This window comes from Miscanthus floridulus, chromosome 3, assembly GCF_019320115.1.
Source record: "Miscanthus floridulus cultivar M001 chromosome 3, ASM1932011v1, whole genome shotgun sequence".
In the NCBI taxonomy this organism is placed as follows: domain Eukaryota; kingdom Viridiplantae; phylum Streptophyta; class Magnoliopsida; order Poales; family Poaceae; genus Miscanthus; species Miscanthus floridulus.
This window is the reverse complement of record NC_089582.1, coordinates 130,385,999-130,405,398: the sequence shown is the minus strand read 5'-3', so window position 1 is coordinate 130,405,398 and position 19,400 is coordinate 130,385,999. Positions and strand designations below refer to the sequence as shown.

The following is a 19,400-nucleotide window of genomic DNA, read 5'->3' as shown; positions in this document are numbered from 1 at the left end:
ATATTTAGGATAGATGGTCATACTATTAAGAGGGGTTCTTAACTAGATAATTCGGTCATCTAGTGCCACTAGGTATTGGACTTCATGTATTGCATTTAGGCCTAGTGCACATCGGAGAGCAAGCAAAAATATTTATCTAAAATGTTTTAACAATTGCTAACTTGACTTTAATATATTTTGAGAAAACACTTTGAGAGTTAGCATCATTTGCGGGGAGTAGCTCGAGTTGACGTGAATCGAATCACGCAAAAGTTTGCAACAAGGTGAGCAAGGGGAGGTGCCTAGGTGGCACGCCACCCCCTGTCTAGTGGCACCGCCACCCCTAGGGTGGTGCCCACCTAGGCTCGACAAAGAAGGGCCGAGAGCAGCTGGTTTGGGTGGTGCACCGCCTAGCCACCTCCATGGGTTGTTCGGTGCCACCGCCGTTTTTCTACAGAGACTGATGCAGAGAGGGAGGTCACTGCCATGGTCATCGCCAGGATGATGCCAGTGCACCGCCCTATTTTTCCAGAGAGGGCCAGTTTCGGGGACTTGGCTAGGATGGTCACCGCAACTCCTATGGCGGTGCCACCGCCATGCCATGTCCGGTGGCTAGTTTTCTAGCCGTTGGGAAGTGACCATTGGGGCACCGCCACCCCAGGGGCGGTGTGCCACCGCCGTGTCCGGTGCCCCCGCGCAAATAGCTCCAAAGGGTATAACGGCTTTATTTGCTTATGTGGCTATAAATAGAGGGTGTGGACGGCCTTGGCTACTCTCTTGGCACCTCATACACTTGTGCACACCCTTTAGAAGTTGAGCAACACACTGCACTCACTTGATCATTTGATTTCATCATCTTGAGTGAGTTCAGAGAGCCTCTAGTGCATTGCATTGAGTTGCATCATCTTGTGGCACTAGTTGGGTGATTTGGACTGGTTGTGAGCTTGTTACTCTTGGTGTTTGCCGACACCTAGATGGCCCGATGATTGGAGGATCGTTGAGCGGAGTTGGTGATTGTCTCCAGACTCGATCGATTGCTTGTGAGGGGTCTTGTGCCTTCTTCGGCGGAGCGCCAAAGGCAACTCTAGTAAATTGCTTGTGTCATTGAGCTATCTCGCTTGTGGGTAGGTTCTTGCGGTGTTCAATTATATGGACAAGGTTCGACACAACGAGGACTAGCGTGCCGACAAGCACGTGAACCTCGGGAAAAAAATCTTGTGACGCTTGTGTGATTGGATTTCTCTATGTGATTGAATTGTCTACATCTTGTGATTGGTTCATCCCTCGACGCGATAGTATAATCACTCTACTCACTCCTTTACTTATTTACAAACTAGTTGTAACAAGCTCTTTAGTGTAATTAGTTTTGAGAGTTTTTCTTGCTTGCTAGTTTAGTATCACTTAGTGGAGCTCTTTAGTGTAGAGTGTTTGAAAGCTCTTAGTGAGTAGTGACATAGCGTTTGTTTGTGCTTAGTGATTATAACAACTAGAATTATTGGATAGATGGCTTGTAATCCTTGTAGAGCTAGAGCAAAATTGCATTTTGCCTTTTAGATTATTAAATTAACCACTTGCTTTAGTGTGTTCGTAGAAATTTTTATAGACTATTTACCCCTTTCGGACCTTTCAGCCATCCATGGTGAAGCTCCGCCCCGTCCTCTCTCTCTTCTCTCCGCTCCACCCAGTCCCGCTCTGCTCCCATCGATCTGCCATGCACTACCTGCTCTCGCGCGGCGCGTCTGCTCTAGGGATTTGATTGAAATAGAGATCCGCCAGAGATTCAGGAGAGGGAAGTAGGCATCAGGGCTGGGGAGCGACGGTGGCGAGGGATGGACGGCCATGGCGGCTGGGAGGGGGCCGGCAAGCTGATGCGGAGGCCATGGTGTTGTCGAGGACCCGGGACGACGACGTCGTCTATGAATCGGAGGCTACCACCGATGGCTTCCGCCTTGGTCACGTCGTCAGCCGGTCCCTCGCTGGAAGCGGTGGCGGCGCCACCGGTGAAGCTGGCACCTGGTGCTCGGCAGGACGACAGTCTCCAGCGCCTGGCAACGGCTTCATCCGCCCCGGCCACCTGCTGGTAGCGCTGTCGGCGTATGTATGGTCCCAGCTGGCGTCCCGTCGGCGCCGCGAGACCGAGGTGGGTGCGTCCGCGTTCGCCATGGCGCTCGCCCTGCATGTGTTCGATGAAATGCCAAAGATGATGATTGGGGGTAACGTAAACAAACATGTTCTCATCTGAGCTCGGCTCTGCATGAACAGGCAATCAAATACAGGCACTTGTATCATTTGGACCGGCTCTGGCTGCCAGGCCAGCTGGCCAGGGCGACCAGGTGCATGAAATCAAACACGCCCTTGGTTTGCTGCATGCAGCCTCGACAGGTCAGCCAGATGCAGGTGACGCTTGATTGGTTGGCTGGGTGGGTACTCAGGCTTGGCCTGCCACATGCAAGAGGCGCCCCTCAGACTGGCTTCGGATACGAAATTTTTCCGCGTTTCCTCGGAGCCTGATTGACTCGGTGCACGCACGAGTGCCTGGAAGGTGTACTTGAGACTTGAGAGGCTCACATCGTTCTAACACCTGTGCATTATGGGACCATAACTAACAGCCCTACTACACCAAGCTCACAGTATACCATGAACCAAACAAGGCCTCCTCGCACGCGCCTAGCATGACTGCAAGGAGCCTTGCTGGCTCGCTCAATCCTGGCTGCCCTCAGGATCCAAACGCGCCCTTAGTATATCATTCTACTTGTTATATATTTTTTTGTACAAGGGTAAAAACCAAATTTCATTACTAGATAGCAATGACGAAATTACATGAGTTTAAGTTTTTTCGCATATCAAAAACGGAATATATATGTTACTCCATGCGTTGCATTTGGGGGCTTAATTTTTTTGCTGCAACATTAGGGGGGCATAGGCCCCTGGCCAATGGCGCATCTAGGCGATGCACGTATGTCCACAAGAAAACGGTACCCAACCCACACATAAGAAAAGGGTGTTTTCTGCTGTGTTTCTCCTAGCTTACATCCGCCCACATGATAGGTGGTGCCGTACAAATCAATCCTCCTGGTGAAACAACGTGCCCACACAGTGAGTCGCCTTGCCGGTCCCTTCTGTGCTTTCACAGCTTACATCCGCCCACACGAATGGTGGTGCCGGACACAGCAGTTCACTGAACGTGGCAAGACAACCCAAAAACCAGTACTGTTAGCACATCACGGTCGCGGCGGTGAACCTGCGTCCGATCGTGCTATCCCATTCCGCAACCAGCCGGCTTAAAGGCACAGCGAACAGTGCTAAGCAGACCTCCTAGAACCCATTTATTCCCAAAAATAGACACATCGGCATGCATCACGCCGGCGCGAAGGCACAACGGCTCAGGCAGAAACGTACACAAAGTGCAGGAAAAAGGAAACCGAGACGATAGGCGCACAAGGTCAAAAGAAAGGGCTCGGATCATCGTGGGGTCTAGGGGCTAGGCTTGTCGGAGAAGCAGGGCTTGACACGGTGCCCACGGCCACAGCGATCGACTTGGCGCCCACGGCCACACGACGCGGCTGCCAGCAAGGTGATCGCTATCATCATCGAGGTGCCCAGGTCCCCGCTTCGCATCCTAGCAGGTTCGCTGCTGGTCTGAGGAGGACATTTTTCTGGTATAGGGGATATACCTAGGTGATCGGGTTATGTATTTACATTCGTCCTGTTGGCTTGGCTTATAAGTCGTACTTTTTTAGCCAACGAACAGTATTTTTCTCTCACGGCAAATCAGCCAACAGTACTTTCAGTCATGGCTTATCAGCCAAGCGAACAGGACAATTGTGTATTTGCATTGTGTGGATTTTCTTTTGCGAGATTGTGTGGATTGTTTTGTTTGCATTGTGTGGAGTACAGTATTGTGTATTTAAATTTCAATGCAATCCGGTGGGGGCGACAAAGGGCCGGCGCACAGAAGGTAGTGGACGGCAGTGTACGGGTACTCTTTCGCTCCGGTCTACTGGTGGATTCTGCTTATGGACGTAGTCAGGGAGGGTAAGAGTTCTTCTTCAACCTCCAGCCTCTCTTCCTCAAAACAATCATGACAAAAATTCTTGGAGGGCTCCATGGGATCAACAGTGGTAAGGGGGCTTGAGCCCCTCCCCGCCCCACCGCTAGATCTGTCCCCGCCCCTGGTCACCCCAAAACACAAATGAAAACCGCTCTCATATGACAATAGTACGTACCACTTAATCCCTTTATCATTTTAGCTCTATGCACGGGAATTAAAAACTAAAAAAGGTGTGGTGAACAGAAAATGAAAATGATAGAAATCAACATATAGATATATTGAGAAAAGATAAAAGGTGCACTGAAAGGTGAAAATGGCAAATAATTTAAAACAAATGTAGAAGTCTAGAATTACTGTTTATTAAGGGTAGTAGGTGCTACTGAAGAGAACCCAAGAGCAATATGACCGTAGAGCTAAAAAAAGAGCGCCCAGACTTAAAAAATTAATTTAAGATAACTCTAGAAATTTAATGGGTAGAGAAAGTAAGAATCACATGAATAAAATAGAAATGAAGGGAGAAAACAGAGAAATACAAAATACGGTTACAGAAAGTAGTTTGAAATATGGAGATAGAAAGTCAAAAAAAAATGTGGTTAAAAACACCAGTATCAAATAAAAATAATTTTAACCCTATCACTACTCATCCGTTTGTTCTCCCTCTGCCGTTCTTCCAAAACTCCATCGCGTCACGCTCTCTCCCTCCGCCGTTCTTTCGAGGGCTCCATCGTGGCCAAGCCACCGGTTCCTGTGGCTGTGGGTGGTGCGAGCCCCTTGGTCAGGCTGTGGGCACCGCAGGTGGAAGTGCTCCATGCCTCCATCAGAAGGCCATGTGTGTGTAAGTGTGTTCATGACGCCACTGCGGGTGAAACTCGGTGCAGGAGACGATCGCGGCGGGTGCACCTGCTTCATGCGTTGGTGAATCGATTGGAATGCGTTGGTGCTTATGCTTGTACGATGTGGTAGATTGTTCAAGTTATGTATTGAATTAACATTGTAATCAACTGTAATGCGGTGGCAGTAGTACTGCCTCTTATTAATGCTTTCACCATCGAGCCGCAAGGGCCAATGGCAGAACACGAAACTAGCCTCACATGACAACATTTACGATCTAAGTGCTACTGACTACTGATGGTAACGCACATACAGATAGCGAGGTAATCCCTTAAACGAACGGCAATACAACCATTCCATCAGCTCTCGCCTCTCGGTAGTGTCAAAAATAAAGCCATAACCATATGTACAACGATGTTTAACATAATGACTCCCGGATCAAAGATGAACAACACAACAATTAAAGATTATCCACAGGTCACAGGCCTAAAATCAATGGCCATATAGGCCGACGCTAAACAAGCAACCTAATCAGGCAAACTACCCTCTACCAAAGTCTGACCATATCATACACATCTTCAGGCTTCATGGTAATGAACAAGTCAGCTTGCGCTCCCACCTGAAAGATGAGCCAACACGAACTGCATCTTCAGAGACTATGTGGACATTGTTTCTGTCTGGGCAGCTGCCGATAATCTTCCATTACTCTCAGGTACAGGTGAGCCATGAACCTGAGCATCCTTCACTCCAGAATGATTGCCTGCAGCATCTAGCTCACAATCTGAACTGAGCTCTTCAGACTGGCTAGCATGGAGATGCGTATATCAGGTTCAGCATGGCGTCACCGCAGCCACCCAGCTCAATCGAAGGGCAAGTAATGCTGCCATCCTCATGGACAGACTCTTGTTGAAGCAGCCGGTTCTTGAATTTATCTTCGGGTGTGCTGTCCGACATGTTTCCTTCACGTATCTTCTGACAGCAACTTAGGCACAGCTTGAAAGGGCATGTTGGGCAGCATCTCAAGAATTGGCTCATAGAGAGCTTACAGTTATTACTGCTTTCAGAAAACATTCAACAAGATCTCTGGTTAAATGAGAAATTGCAACAGAAAATAGCAGTTGACAAATACATCAAAAGGCAGCATAACCACACTACCAAAATGCGTATTAGAATAGCTAAGAAAAAAGCTAAACCGTAAAATGAAAAAAGAAAACTGAACTCTCTCTAGGATGATCAATGTAGATGCTTCAATGCAAAAGAATCATAAGGGTACCATAATCCTTTTAGCACACCTATTGTTAGGTAATAGGCAAGGTAATAGCGTCGACTTGTTTATACGACATAAATATTTGAACATGTGAAAATAACTGACAAAATTGGAACAGTATTGGTACTAAACTAGTGACAAGACAACCATTAATATGCAGATTAACGTTTGCCTGACCAAAGAAATATCTAACTATATGTGCATTTACAGGATTGATTTATTTTATGCTCACCACAAGTATAAGAGTAAACACCCACAGTCCTTAAACTTTTTCCAGGTTCTCATCTAGGTTCAGTCTCAGTGAGGATCCGGGTAATAATACATTTAAATTGGTTGCTCTAGAGTGAACCACTTAAAAAGAGGACCTAAATCCTCATTTTTAAGAGTTTATGGACCCAGTTAAAGTGAGCCACTCAAAAGCAAGGACCCAGTTACACTTTATTCTGTCTCAAATAAGTGAAGGATGAAAACTTATTGAACTGAGAGTTACTAGCTTATATGTAGCTGATGACGACATAGTAGCTGATGGCGACATAAGAGATTAGAGCTTACCAGTAGAGTGACTCATTCTGACCATTTTCAGCAACCTGGACGCGGACATTAGATATTTTTGTTCCTAATTAAGAGTAGACAATTAGATTACAAAAGAACCACATAGCTTCAGATTTTTAAAAAGTACAAACAAACCTTGTATTTTAGCTTCTAATTCCAACTCATCAAGCTGCTCCTGGTCAAGTTTTACAGGTAAAAGCTTGTAAAATTGATGGTTGGAAATTTTTATGCTGAGTATCTTCCTTTCACCACTCGGCGGTTCCTGGAGATCCAAGTCATAAAACCAAAAAAATAAATACAACAATAAAATACCATTTCAATTGCTTTACGCTGAGTGGAAGAAAGATCACCTTATTCGTAGCACCCTTGGTATGACCAAGGCTGCATTGTTTACAATTGCAGAGACCACGGCAAGCTGGACAACGAGCCTTTATATCCTTCCTGGACAACTTAGAATACCTGCAGTGTGCAGTGTACTAACAGTCAGGGCCAAGATTTACTAGAACCAAAGCACACATAGGCATATCAAGGTTTTGAGATCTAATTAACAATCTCCTGACATAAAATCAGATAATCCATGTCAAACCCAAAATGAACTACTGAATCATTTGTTCCAAAACTCCAAATAAATCAAATAATGCATCTCAAATTTAATGTGTTGGTACTTATGTAATTTCCATAGGTTATCTCAAATCTAAGTTCAGCGATTATTCATCAGTTTGCACTTCTCAACTAAGAATGTTCAGCAATCAAGTAGCATTGTTACTGCAATTAATGATATCTCCTAATATTTGATTAACTCACTTTATTGTAATGCAACTCGACACTTCTAACTCTGACACAAGCATCCACCACAATTAGCTAAGTTACAGCAGACAAGTTATTGTAGGTATTCCTTGGAAAAATACATAAAATCAGTATGAATGCATTCATGTATGAACAGTCAAGAACAAAGATGACAAATCAGTTCACATAAATGCAATGTACAGAAGATAAAGCTGTCATTTCAATAACTAACTTCAATAATGTTTTCTAAACACTCCAAGCTCCCTAAGGGCATGTTGGACAGGAGGGATATTAATTCATAGGATTTAGTTCCTAGTGCGGTCTCCTGCAAAACTTTTCCTAACTGAGTAGCAACAGAACAGTCACATACATGTTCACGAACTAATTTGAATAAGGAGGTGTGATCTTAAAATACACTGAGTCCTTCCAATCTAGAGTTACAAGTATGTTAAACTAGTACTAAAACCTAACATGGTAATATCAAACAGCCATCTGTAGTCTATCTGTTTATGCACATGAGCAGCCATAGTATGGGAACATAAAAATAAACAAGTTAGAACCTTCAATATGTAGAGTGTCCATACTTCTTTAGTTGAGGCATGTTTGCCACTTCAGTGTCATAATTTAGAGTAGAACTCTGTTTAAATTTTTAGGAAATTGAACTGTTAGCTCCCGGTTATTGGGGGAGCGCCAATAACATTATCAGCAATATCAGGGACACTGCTGCAGCAGACTACCAATAAGTCAGCACCCTGACATATTGTCAAGGGCGTCGAACCCTTGGGTAGCTAGACCTCGGCTACGTAGTTCGTAGCCGCGATCCGTCTTCTAGGGCGAGGTTATACCCCTCAGCGACCTAGGCTTGAGAGTTGGGAGGAAGAAGACAGATTGGTTTATAATTCTCTTCCCTTTCAAAGTGCCGGTTACAAGGGGAATAAATAATCCTTGATGGGATAAAATAGTAAACTAATCCCTCCTCAATCTTAGGGATACTAACAACTATTGCCTATCTTAGCCACTAGCTGGCTCGGCCAGCTCCTGGACCGCGTCCGTGGCGCGCTGGGCGCGCTCAGCCGCGCGCCTGATGTCACGGGCCCGGCGCTTCCTGGTATAGGTCCGGCCGTACATGACATCTCTCCCCTCCTCCTGTACCAGCTCGTCCTCGAGCTGGAACACAGGAAAGCGCTCGCCGAAGGAGTCCCAGTCCTCCCAAGTAGCTGAAGAAGCCGGCTCGCCCTTCCAACGGACGAGGACCTGGCGCACGCCGCGTGCCAGGCGAGTGCGGACGACGCTGTCCGGTTCCGGAACCGTAGCGCCATTGTGGATGACCGGGAGCGGCGGAGGAGCTGCTGGAGGGGGACTCACCCATTTCTTCAGGAGCCCGACGTGGAAGACGTCGTGGAGCCGAGCTCGAGGCGGAAGTGCAACACGAACGGCGACGGCGTTGATGATCTCGGTGACCTGATAGGGGCCGAAGAAGCGAGGTGTCAGTTTCCCTGTCGCGGCGTCGGGAAGGGACGCGATGGGGCGATGACGGAGGCGCAGCAGCACCCAGTCGCCCACGGCGTAAGCCACCGCGCGGTGCTGCTTGTCGTAGTGCCGCTTCTGGACCGCCTGTGCCTGTTCCAGCCGGAAACGAACGTCCTGGAGGAACTCCTCGCGCTCGGCCATAGTCTTGGCCACAGCAGCAACCCGCGTTTCCCCAGGCTCATAAGAGCGGATGGTCGGGGGATCACAGGCCGTAGACGATGCGGAAGGGCGTGTCACGGAGGGAGGTCTGGTACGCCGTGTTGTAGACGAACTCCGCCCAAGGGAGCCACCTAAGCCATTGACGAGGACGATCGCCTGTGAAACAGCGAAGGTACATGGTGATGACGCGATTGGCATGCCTCAGTTTGGCCATCCGACTGTGGGTGGAAGGCCGCCGTCATGTGCAGCTTGGCCCCCATGAGCCGCATCAACTCGCGCCAAAACGTCGAGGTGAAGATGGGGTCCCGATCGGACACCATGGACTGCGGCACCCCATGGAGGCGGACGATGTCGGCGAAGAAAGCCTGAGCGACGGACTCTGCAGAATATGGATGAGCCAGTGGAATAAAATGACAATACTTGCTGAAGCGATCCACCACGGTGAGGATGACGGATTTGCCCCGAACTTTGGGCAAAGCTTCCACGAAGTCGAGCCCAATGTCCGTCCACACTGCCGTCGGCACGGGCAGCGGCAGAAGGAGTCCCGCCGGGTGGAGGTGCTCTGACTTGTACCGCTGGCAAGTGGCACAGGCACGAACAAAGTCCTGCACGTGATGGCGCATGTTGGGGAAGTGGAAGTCACGGCGGAGACGATGAAGCGTGCGCTGGACACCCTCGTGGCCGTCCTCATGGATTGCGGCGACGATCTCCAGGAGGAGTGGCGAGGACGGGGCGATGTAGAGGCGACCGTCGTAGGTGACCAAGCCGTCATGGACGGCCCAGGGCGCCGCGCGGGTGCCTGCGACGATCTCGTCCCGAAGGGCAACGAGAGCCGGATCCACAGCCTGTGCTTGACGAAGGCGGTCGATGAAGTCGAAACGTGGCGCAGACAACGCCAAGACCGCGCCCGTGCTGTCCTCAGGTGTCGCGGCGAGACAGCGCATCGGCGACCGTGTTCTGGGCGCCCGGCTTGTACTCCACGGCGAAGTCGAACCCAAGGAGCTTCCCGACCCAGTGATGCTGCGGGATCGTGGCAAGCCGCTGGTCCAACAGGTACTTCAGACTGTAGTGATCGGTCCGCACCGTGAAGCGGCGGCCCCAGAGGTACGGGCGCCAATGGCGGATGGCGTGGACGAGGCCAATGAGCTCCCGTTCGTAGGCGGCGAGGGAGCGGTGGCGAGGAGCAACCGGCCTGCTGAAGTAGGCGATGGGGTGCTTGTCCTGGATGAGCACCGCCCCGAAACCGTGTGTCGACGCGTCGCACTCGACGACGAACGGCTGGGCGAAGTCGGGCAGCGCCAATACTGGCGCGGATGTCACCGCGGCCTTGAGGGCCGAGAACGCCACGGCGGCCTCCTCGGACCAGACGAAGCCCTCCTTCAAGAGCGCGGTGAGAGGCGTCCGCGATCGCGCCATAGTTGTGGACGAATTTGCGGTAGTAGCCCGCGAGGCCCAGGAACCCGCGCACTGCACGCGCCGAGCGGGGCTGGGGCCAGTCGAGGACCGCCTGCACCTTAGCAGGATCCATGGCTACGCCGGCGTCGGAGATGATGTGGCCGAGGTAGGCGATGGAGGTGACGCCGAACGCGCACTTGGATCGCTTGACGACGAGGCGGTGGTGGCGCAGGACGGAGAGGACGACGTGGAGGTGGCGAAGGTGATCCGCCCAGGACGCACTGTAGATCAGAATGTCGTCAAAAAATACGAGAACGAACCGGCGGAGGAAGGCGCGAAGGACGTCGTTCATCAGCGCCTGGAATGTGGCCGGGGCGTTGCAGAGGCCAAACGGCATCACCAGGAACTCGTACAGCCCCTCGTGTGTGTGGAAAGCGGTCTTGGCGATATCCTCGGGCGCCATCCGGACTTGGTGATAGCCGGAACGGAGGTCGAGCTTGGTGAAGAATTTGGCGCCGTGTAGCTCGTCGAGCAGCTCATCGACCACCGGAGATCAGGAAGGCGTCCTTGACCGTGATGGCGTTCAGGGCGCGGTAGTCGACGCAGAAGCGCCAAGAGCCATCCGCCTTCTTGACGAGGACCGGAGACGAGAACGCCGACGAGCTCCGCCGAATGAGCCCTTGCTGAAGCATGGCGGCGCACTGCCGCTCCAGTTCATCCTTGTGCGTGGTCGGGTAGCGGTAGGGGCGCACGGCCACCGGCTGGGACCCGGGCTGGAGGACGATGTGGTGGTCGCTTGTCCGAGGAGGCAGGCCACTCGGCTCGGCGAAGAGGTCGGAGAAGCCCTCGAGCAGCTCGTCCAGCAGCGACGTCGTGGTCGTGGTCACGTGGGCACTGGTCGCGGTCGGCCCTGCCAGTCCACTCCAGCACAGCTCGCGGCCCTCGAGCTAGAAGGAGACGGTGCGGGTGCTGAAATCCCAAACAATGGGTCCCAGCGTCGCCAGCCACTGGGTCCCTAGGACCATGTCGAAGCCGGCGAGAGGCATGACGTAGAGGTCGGCGCGAAATGGCGTGCCGTGGATGGAGAACGCCGCGCTGCGAGCGACGCCCACGCACGACACGCGCTCACCATTTGCCACGGTGGTGGTGAGACGTGGTCGGAGCTGGAGAGGGAGGCCGGTGAGCTGCGCCGCGTCGTCCGAGATGAAGTTGTGCGTGGACCCGAGTCCAGAAGCGCGACGAGGCGAGTGGCGCCCAGCTGGACGTGGACCTGCATGGTGTCGCTGAGGCGGACACCGGCGATGGCCTGCAGGGAGAAAGCGGGCGACTCCTCAGAGCCCGCCTCCTCGATGGCTTCCTCCGTGTCGTCGTCCTCCACGGTGCCGTCCAGGAAGAAGAGGCGCTTGCAGACCCGGTTATGGCCGCGGGAGAACTTCTCGTCGCAGTTGTAGCAGAGGCCGAGACGGCGACGTTCTTCCTGCTCGGCCGACGTCAGCCGCTTGATCGGCGGCCGGCCCTCGATGGCGGCTGGTGGAGAGGTGGAGCCCTTGGTGGCCGCCGGCGCCGGCAGCAGTAGACGTGGGGCTGGGGCCGGGAGCAACGGCCTGGTGCCCGCGCGGCTCACGGTGGTCGAAGGCGCCGTGAACTGCTCCCGCAGTTCACGCTGGCGGGCCAAACTCATCGTGGCCGCCAGGGACTGGGGGTTGTGCACCTGCACGTCGAGGCTGAGCGGTGGCAGTAGTTCCGCCGGTGAAGAGCTGGACACGCTGCGCCTCGTCGAGGGGGCCGGCCCGGGGCAGCAGCGCCTGGAACCGATCCTGATAGTCGGCGACGGTGCTGGTGCGGCGGCAATCGGCGAGCTCGAAGAGAGGCGCGGACCGCAGGGGCGGCCCGTACCGCAGGTTGATGAGCTCCTTGAATCGGCGCCATGATGGAGTACCCTCGTCCGTTTGGACTTGGATGTACCACATCTGGGCCCCGTCCTCCAGGTTGTAGGAGGCCATCCAAACCTTCTCCTCCATGATCCGTTGCTGGTGGAAGTAGGATTCGCAGCGATTAAGAAAGATCAGCGGATCAGACTTGCCATCGTACCTCGGGAAATCCATCTTCTGGAATTTGGGAGGACGATCGACAGGAGGGACGCCCTCGGCGTGCTTGGAGCCCGAGGATGACGAGCGATCGGTGGAGAGGGCCGTGATCGCCGTCGCGTTGGCCTCGACGGTGGCCTGCAGGTTCTGGACTGCCTTCGCGAGCGACTCAACGGTGGACCTCAGATCGTCGCCCATGCTGCTGGTGCAGGAGGACGCGGGCGATGCCTGCTGGAGCGGAGGTGGTGGCTGCTGGATCAGAGGTGGAGTGGGCGGGTCGGCGGCTGGTGGTGGGAGTGGCGAATTGGCGCGGGAAGAGGATCGCCGGGATCGTGATACCAGGTTGTCAAGGGCGTCGAACCCTTGGGTAGCTGGACCTCGGCTACGTAGTTCGTAGCCGCGATCCGTCTTCTAGGGCGAGGTTATACCCCTCAGCGACCTAGGCTTGAGAGTTGGGAGGAAGAAGACAGATTGGTTTATAATTCTCTTCCCTTTCAAAGTGTCGGTTACAGGGGGAATAAATAATCCTTGATGGGATAAAATAGTAAACTAATCCCTCCTCAATCTTAGGGATACTAACAACTATTGCCTATCTTAGCCACTAGCTGGCTCGGCCAGCTCCTGGACCGCGTCCGTGGCGCGCTGGGCGCGCTCAGCCGCGCGCCTGATGTCACGGGCCCGGCGCTTCCTGGTATAGGTCCGGCCGTACATGACACATATTAAGGCCACCTATCACGGATGAACCGATCAATTCATTTTTTATTTTCCCCTTTTTTCCTCCTCGCCCTCGCCCCCACCCCCACAGCTCCCATTCCTGTTCTCTCCCTTCTCTCATTCCCAGCTGAGCTGGCTCATTTCGGCCACCAACTCTGCCAAGGAACCCCCGCTGTACCAAGGCCTGGACCTGCCACACCCTCAATGCCCGCAGCTGTGGCATGGCCTTTTTTCTGTTAGATGAAGAAGAGGGCGACCACCTCGAGGGTGGGGTGACCACCCTTGACACCAGCAAAGGAATGGGCATGTTTCCCATGCACCCTAGGTCAGCCAGGCCACACATCACCAAAGGCGGTTACTTCACCCACCAAACAGCACAGGTATTGGGGGCCTGGGACAGCTGGAGATGTTCATAGGGGTATCAAATTGAGGAAACCCTTCTATATGATCCCCCCCCCCCCAACACACACACCACAACAATCCTCAAGACACAAAAAAGAAGAGAAAAACCATTGATATTGCACAGCAGGATAACCTATGATTATCTATCAAATGAAAGCACCACTTAAATATTGCATTTATGTTGACATGGCACCACATTTGCTTTATTCAGAATGGTGCAAGGAAGTAATTTATGCAAACTCTTCAAGTATAAATCTAAGTTAAATCTCCTTAGCAGTATCCCCAATCACATCAAATAGAGATATTTAAGCACTAGAAAAAGAATAGCTCCAAAGTAATTACCATATTATATTTGATTGGGGGAAATGCAGGCACAGTACGGGTCCATACATGATACATCAGAAATTGATTATAACCAATATACACAATGACAAGTTAGAAGTTATATGCAAAATAATTTAACATGCATGGAAAACACAGGATAAGCACAGCTACATGGAAACAATAGTTCATAAACTAAGCAAATCTGTCTCCAATCTCTACTTCCTCCTCTGTAATCATTAACAAAATTTAACAGAGTACAGACCTAGAGTTGGTTATCCACAACTACACAGGAAAGTAATTTGATGACATCAATAAAAGGCATAAGTCCCCCAGGTGCACCTCTTCAATCACTATAACAAGCTAAATAGCGAGCTAATCTCTTATATAATTACTAAATTGCAATCTACCAAGTTCTCATTACCACATAGTTAAAACTTTAAAGTTTGAACTTTGTGTGTAATTTAATCATACGTTCCTGATGCACTGATTAAGCATGCAAATAAAGCAATGGCAAGCAAATCAAAGACTAACCATTTATTAATGCAGCTGTTACAGAAATTCTTATCACAGTTCTTGCAATTGGCAACACGCGCTGCCTTCTTTATCCCGCAGCAGTGACATGTTCTTGCTGCTGCTTTTGTCATACTCATCGCACGAGGAACAACCTAATCCCAAACAAACATCAGTGATAAGCAAAGACCCAACAGAAAGATAAATAATGAAGATCAAACTGTCAGTCATGAACAATTGAAGATTAGCTGGGTGTAACCTTCACAGGACCAACAGGCAATGGCTCAGCATTCTTGGAACGATAGCACCGCTGTATAGGTGCCGGAATTTCTACACCAACCTTTGTAGTAACAGGACTTGACAGTGCTGCAGGTCCACTGCTACCTGGCGAGATCGTCATCAGTCCGTTCGGGAGATCCCTGGTCTGGTGGTCAGTCGTGGCTGCCTGAGGGGACATCGGCGGATTGATGCTCCTCCTGCCCTTCCTCTTGTTCTTCTGCCTCTGAAGAGCAACAGCTAGGACCTCCCCATCCGCTGGTAGCTTCTTGCCCTTGTTAGCCCTCGCGTAGTGGTACTCGCAGAAGCTAACAGTTGGGAGCGCACGGCCCGAGCAGCGCCACTTCTTCCCATCGCTGCGACGGCAGCGGAGGTGGTCCGGAAGTGGCGGCGGAGAGTCACCACGCTCCCCCGACTTCCGACGGCGCCGGCGGCGCGACGGCGTAGGGGTCTCCTCTGCTTCATCATCGGGAGTGGCCGCTCGCTTACGGCGGCGAGTACGGGAAGGAGGGGATGGAGGGGATTCCGCAGCATCACCTTCGGTGTCGGAGTCCCCACCGTCCTCTTCGTTCTCGCCGCCCGTCTCAGCGGCTTCCTCTTCACTCTCGCCGTCGGTCTCGGCGGCAGCTCCCTCCTCATCCTCGCCGTCGGACTCCTCCGCTTTGGCCTTCGGATCAGCACCCTTTGCATCTGCTTCGCGGTCGGAGCCAGTCTCACCGCCCTCTTCATCCTCGGCATCCGAGGCGTCAGGTTTCGCCTCCGCCTCGGTGGCTGCGGCTTCAGCCTTGGCCTCGCCGGCTTTGGCTTCAGGCTCCGCATCCATCTCGTCCGCTCCGTTCTCGCCGGCCTCCTCGTTGGCCTCTGCGTCCATGGACTCGGCGTCGCTCTCCGATTCGTCTTCCTTCGCGTCCTCGCTCTCGGAGGCGGACTCCTCCGCCTTCGCGTCCCCCGCCTCGATCTCGGACTCGACGGCTTCCTCTAGCTCGGGCTCGGGCTCGGTGGCCTTGGCTCTCGGCTTTGCCCTACCCCTCCCCTTCCCTCTACCGCGGCGCGGCGGCATGGCGGCGGCTGGCTAGGGTTCCGGCGAGTCGGCGCGGGGTCGGGATTGCTAGATCGAAGTGGGGGGAAGTGGTGCGTGTACTGGCTGGCTCGGGGAGAGGACAGCATAACATGTCGGCTTCACTGTTTAGCTCGGATCCGAGTGAGTAGGCTCAGGTAAAAAGGCTTTTTTTTTTTTGCCCCTGGCATCTTTATCCTCCCCTACGCGGCCTTGGCCCACTTCACTCTCTCTCCCTCTCCCGTCTTTCTTTGCTCCGTGCAACGCCCGTCCCGTCGCCGCCGCCGCCGCCATGTAAACCGATGCCCGCCCCCCACCTCGAGCTATATCTTAGTCGCCCCCGAGCACTTTTGCGAAGGAGTAAAGGTATGTGCCTACTTCGAGCCATATCCGCGGTCTGCATTGCACTGTGTTTTGTGTTTTAGGATTAGGGTTAGGGTTCAGTCGATCTAATTCGATTTTTCTCCATCTGTGCTATGTAGTACTACTCCTTGCAATGGATTCTAGCGGGTGCCCTATTTGGTAAGTTCAATATTTGACTGCACTAGAAATGGTAGACTTGTTTAGAACCGTGCCGTGTAGGATATTTTTTCTAACTTCGTTGGTTGTTTTGTTGTTGATTCATTCTGTCAGGATTGATCCTGACAATGCATTTAGATTAGTTGTTAAGGTTGGTAAATATGTCGCTGATGGGGAGTATGGGCTAGTAGAAATGGTCGAGCAAGAGCATGAGTTGTGGTTGGATAGAACTGGACAGTATACTCTAGATAATTTTCATGATGAGATGGCCACAAAGATCATATAGGGGCCATCAGAAACACTATTAGTCTAGGTAGTTGACACTGACAGTAGGTTCTAATGGAAAGTGAGAAGGGATTAGCATTTTCAGTAAATGGTAAAGGACAGATGGGGACAAAGGGTTGCTTTTCTTGTAGTTGACGTTGTCAGTAAACATGCATACTCTCGTAATGATAGTTCTACGCGTAGATGTGCATCTAGTGTCGCTACTGGATGAAGGTAGTGGAATTCCTGGAAATGTAGGAGGCAGTGGTTCTAATGCACCTGAGAATGCAGAGGGCATTGGTGATACATAGTAGTTCGCCACCTCCATCCGTGCCTGCTGATATACCAGAGCCAATGGATTGGGCCAATCTGATCATACTTCCAGATGTCTTATGTTATTTTGCAAGTGCAAATAAATAAAGGCATTCACAATTGTCCTTATAGAGCTAGAGTCCCTGGGTGTTCAATGGCATCACAGGCTTGGGTGGCAGAGAGGACCATACCCTTACTCAAGAGGAAGCCTGGCATGGGTCCAAAGGCAGTACAGGACGAGCTTCAAGTTAAGTACAAAATAGAGATCCCATATTAGATTATAGTTTATGGTAGACAAAGGACAAGCCAACAAGTTATTTAGTAAATGGGATGATTCATTTGATTGGTTGTACAGATTCAAGACAGAGGTTGAGATGAGGTCACCTAGGAGTATATTGGAGATAGACACTGAGAATGTGGAGGACAAGGTTCATTTCAAAAGGTTTTTCTGTTGTTTGAAGGCCTGCAATTGATGGTTTTAGAAATGGATGCTAGGCCCTATATTAGTATAGACTCAACAACACTGAATGGACTTTGGAATGGACACCTGCCTACAGCTCAAGCTTTGGATGGGCATAACTGGATGTACCCCTTGGCCTTTGGACTTTTTGACTCTGAGACAAAGGAAAATTGGACATGGTTTATGGAACAACTGAGCAAGGCAATAGGCCCCATGGACAAGATAGTTGTTTGCACTAATGCTTGCAAGGGCCTTGAAGTTGAAGTTGCCAAGGTTTTCCCTAACAGTGAACAGAGGGAAGTGCTTTAGGCATTTGATGGAAAACATGAAGAAGTACTACTCAGGAGATGTCTATGCCAAGAACATGTGGCCTATTGCTAGAGCATATACACCACACAAGTTCAAGTACTTCTTTGATAAGGTAGTAGATGCTAGTCCAGATGTGCTTCACTGGCTCAAACAACATCACAACCTGCTGTGGGCAAGGAGCAATGTAACACCCTTGGTGTTAGGCTTGCATGATTGCACTTGCATTCCATGAACATGAGCATCATTCATCCATTCATGAGCTTATATTACATGAAACATGTTATTGAAACATTGCAACATACTGTATATTTCATGAGTGTTGTTTTTGTTTATAAAATAATTAGTGTGCAACACTCACGTGCAACATGTGCAACTCACTTTAGTGGAACCTAGCTAGTTAGTACGATACAACAAGATCATGAAACATGTGAAACATGACCATAAAACAAATGTAACATTTCAATTGTTTTTCATCGTTTCAGTGCATTCTATGCTTGATTCTTGTGTGACCAATGTGTGGTATGGCTAAATATATTTTCAAACTCCTTAGCTAGGCTTATAAAGTCATTAGGGACAATGTTCATGTTGACCATTTTGCCTAATTAAGTTTTCAAATAGTGGTTTGACTTGTTTTGGCTCCTAAACTCTTTAGTTTGACTGTTTAAAAAGTATAAATTAGAGTCTATGCATGTCTGAGCAACCTAAAGCAAAGTTGTAGCAAATTTTATAAGGATCAAAAGTTGTTTTATGACCAACTCATGAAAATGTGCACAACATGCTCTAAATGGTCCCACAAGTCAGATTTATGGGGCTGACTCAACACTTAGAATTTTCTAAGTCAGAAATCAAATTCCAGTTTCATGTACTCCACTTTGGCTTGATATAACTTGTGATCCAGTGAGATCTAGGTCTTGGTCCTTTAACATGATTTGTAGCTAGTACTTAGAGCTATAACTTTCTTTTATACTATTTTTGCTAAGGAGCAACGGATTAGGAGCTAGAGCATCACAAATTGGCGCTGTCAGTCAGCTCTTTGTCATTGAATCGTAGCTACAGTACCCGGCCGGTTCAGAAGAACACCGCCACGTGGATGCCATGCGTCGCTGGTCTTCTGCTCGCGCAGGCCACGCACCGTGGCCATTCTAGCGTCGCTGGCCTCGCCTTAATCCCCCGCGTGCCTGCCTGACCCGTTCACCTACTCGTTTTTCGCTTTCATTCGCCTTCTCCGCTCACTCGCAGCTCCGCAGCAGCAGCCGTAGCAACTCCAGCGAGCTCGCTCTTGCTCGCCGTTGCAAAATCGCTCATTACATCTTCATCACAGTGCCGCCATGTTCTCCTCTACCTCCTCCACCCCTAGGCTGCATCGTTTGGGTCTTGGTAAGGGCACATTGGCCGTTTTCCGCCATCGTTTCCATGGCCGCACCTCGCCGAAGCGGACCTCGCCATGGCCAACCTCCACTGAGCCCTTTTTGTCTTCCTTTCTCTGTGTAGTTAGCTCCGTGGTGACCCCGTGTAGCTTGTACCCGGCTCGGTAGTGACATTGGGAGCTCACCGTCGTTGGCGCCTTGCACCAGAGCACTGTCGTGCCGCCATCACCGGCGACGAGCCACCTCCGC

General features: G+C 50.9%; 1 protein-coding gene and 1 pseudogene across 1 annotated transcript; both read right to left on the bottom strand.

Annotated features, from left to right (window-relative positions):
• Positions 1 to 5,238: 5,238 nt before the first annotated feature.
• Positions 5,239 to 16,050, bottom strand: LOC136542445 (E3 ubiquitin-protein ligase JMJ24-like; annotated as a pseudogene).
• On the bottom strand, positions 12,209 to 12,835 carry LOC136542446 (uncharacterized). Its single transcript, XM_066534875.1, has one exon. It carries the CDS (start codon positions 12,833 to 12,835, stop codon positions 12,209 to 12,211), a length of 627 nt encoding a protein of 208 aa, XP_066390972.1.
• Positions 16,051 to 19,400: the final 3,350 nt, after the last annotated feature.

Excerpts from the sequence above, each read along its gene's own strand:
- LOC136542446 (XM_066534875.1), bottom strand. The coding sequence starts at position 12,835 with ATGGGCGACGATCTGAGGTCCACCGTTGAGTCGCTCGCGAAGGCAGTC.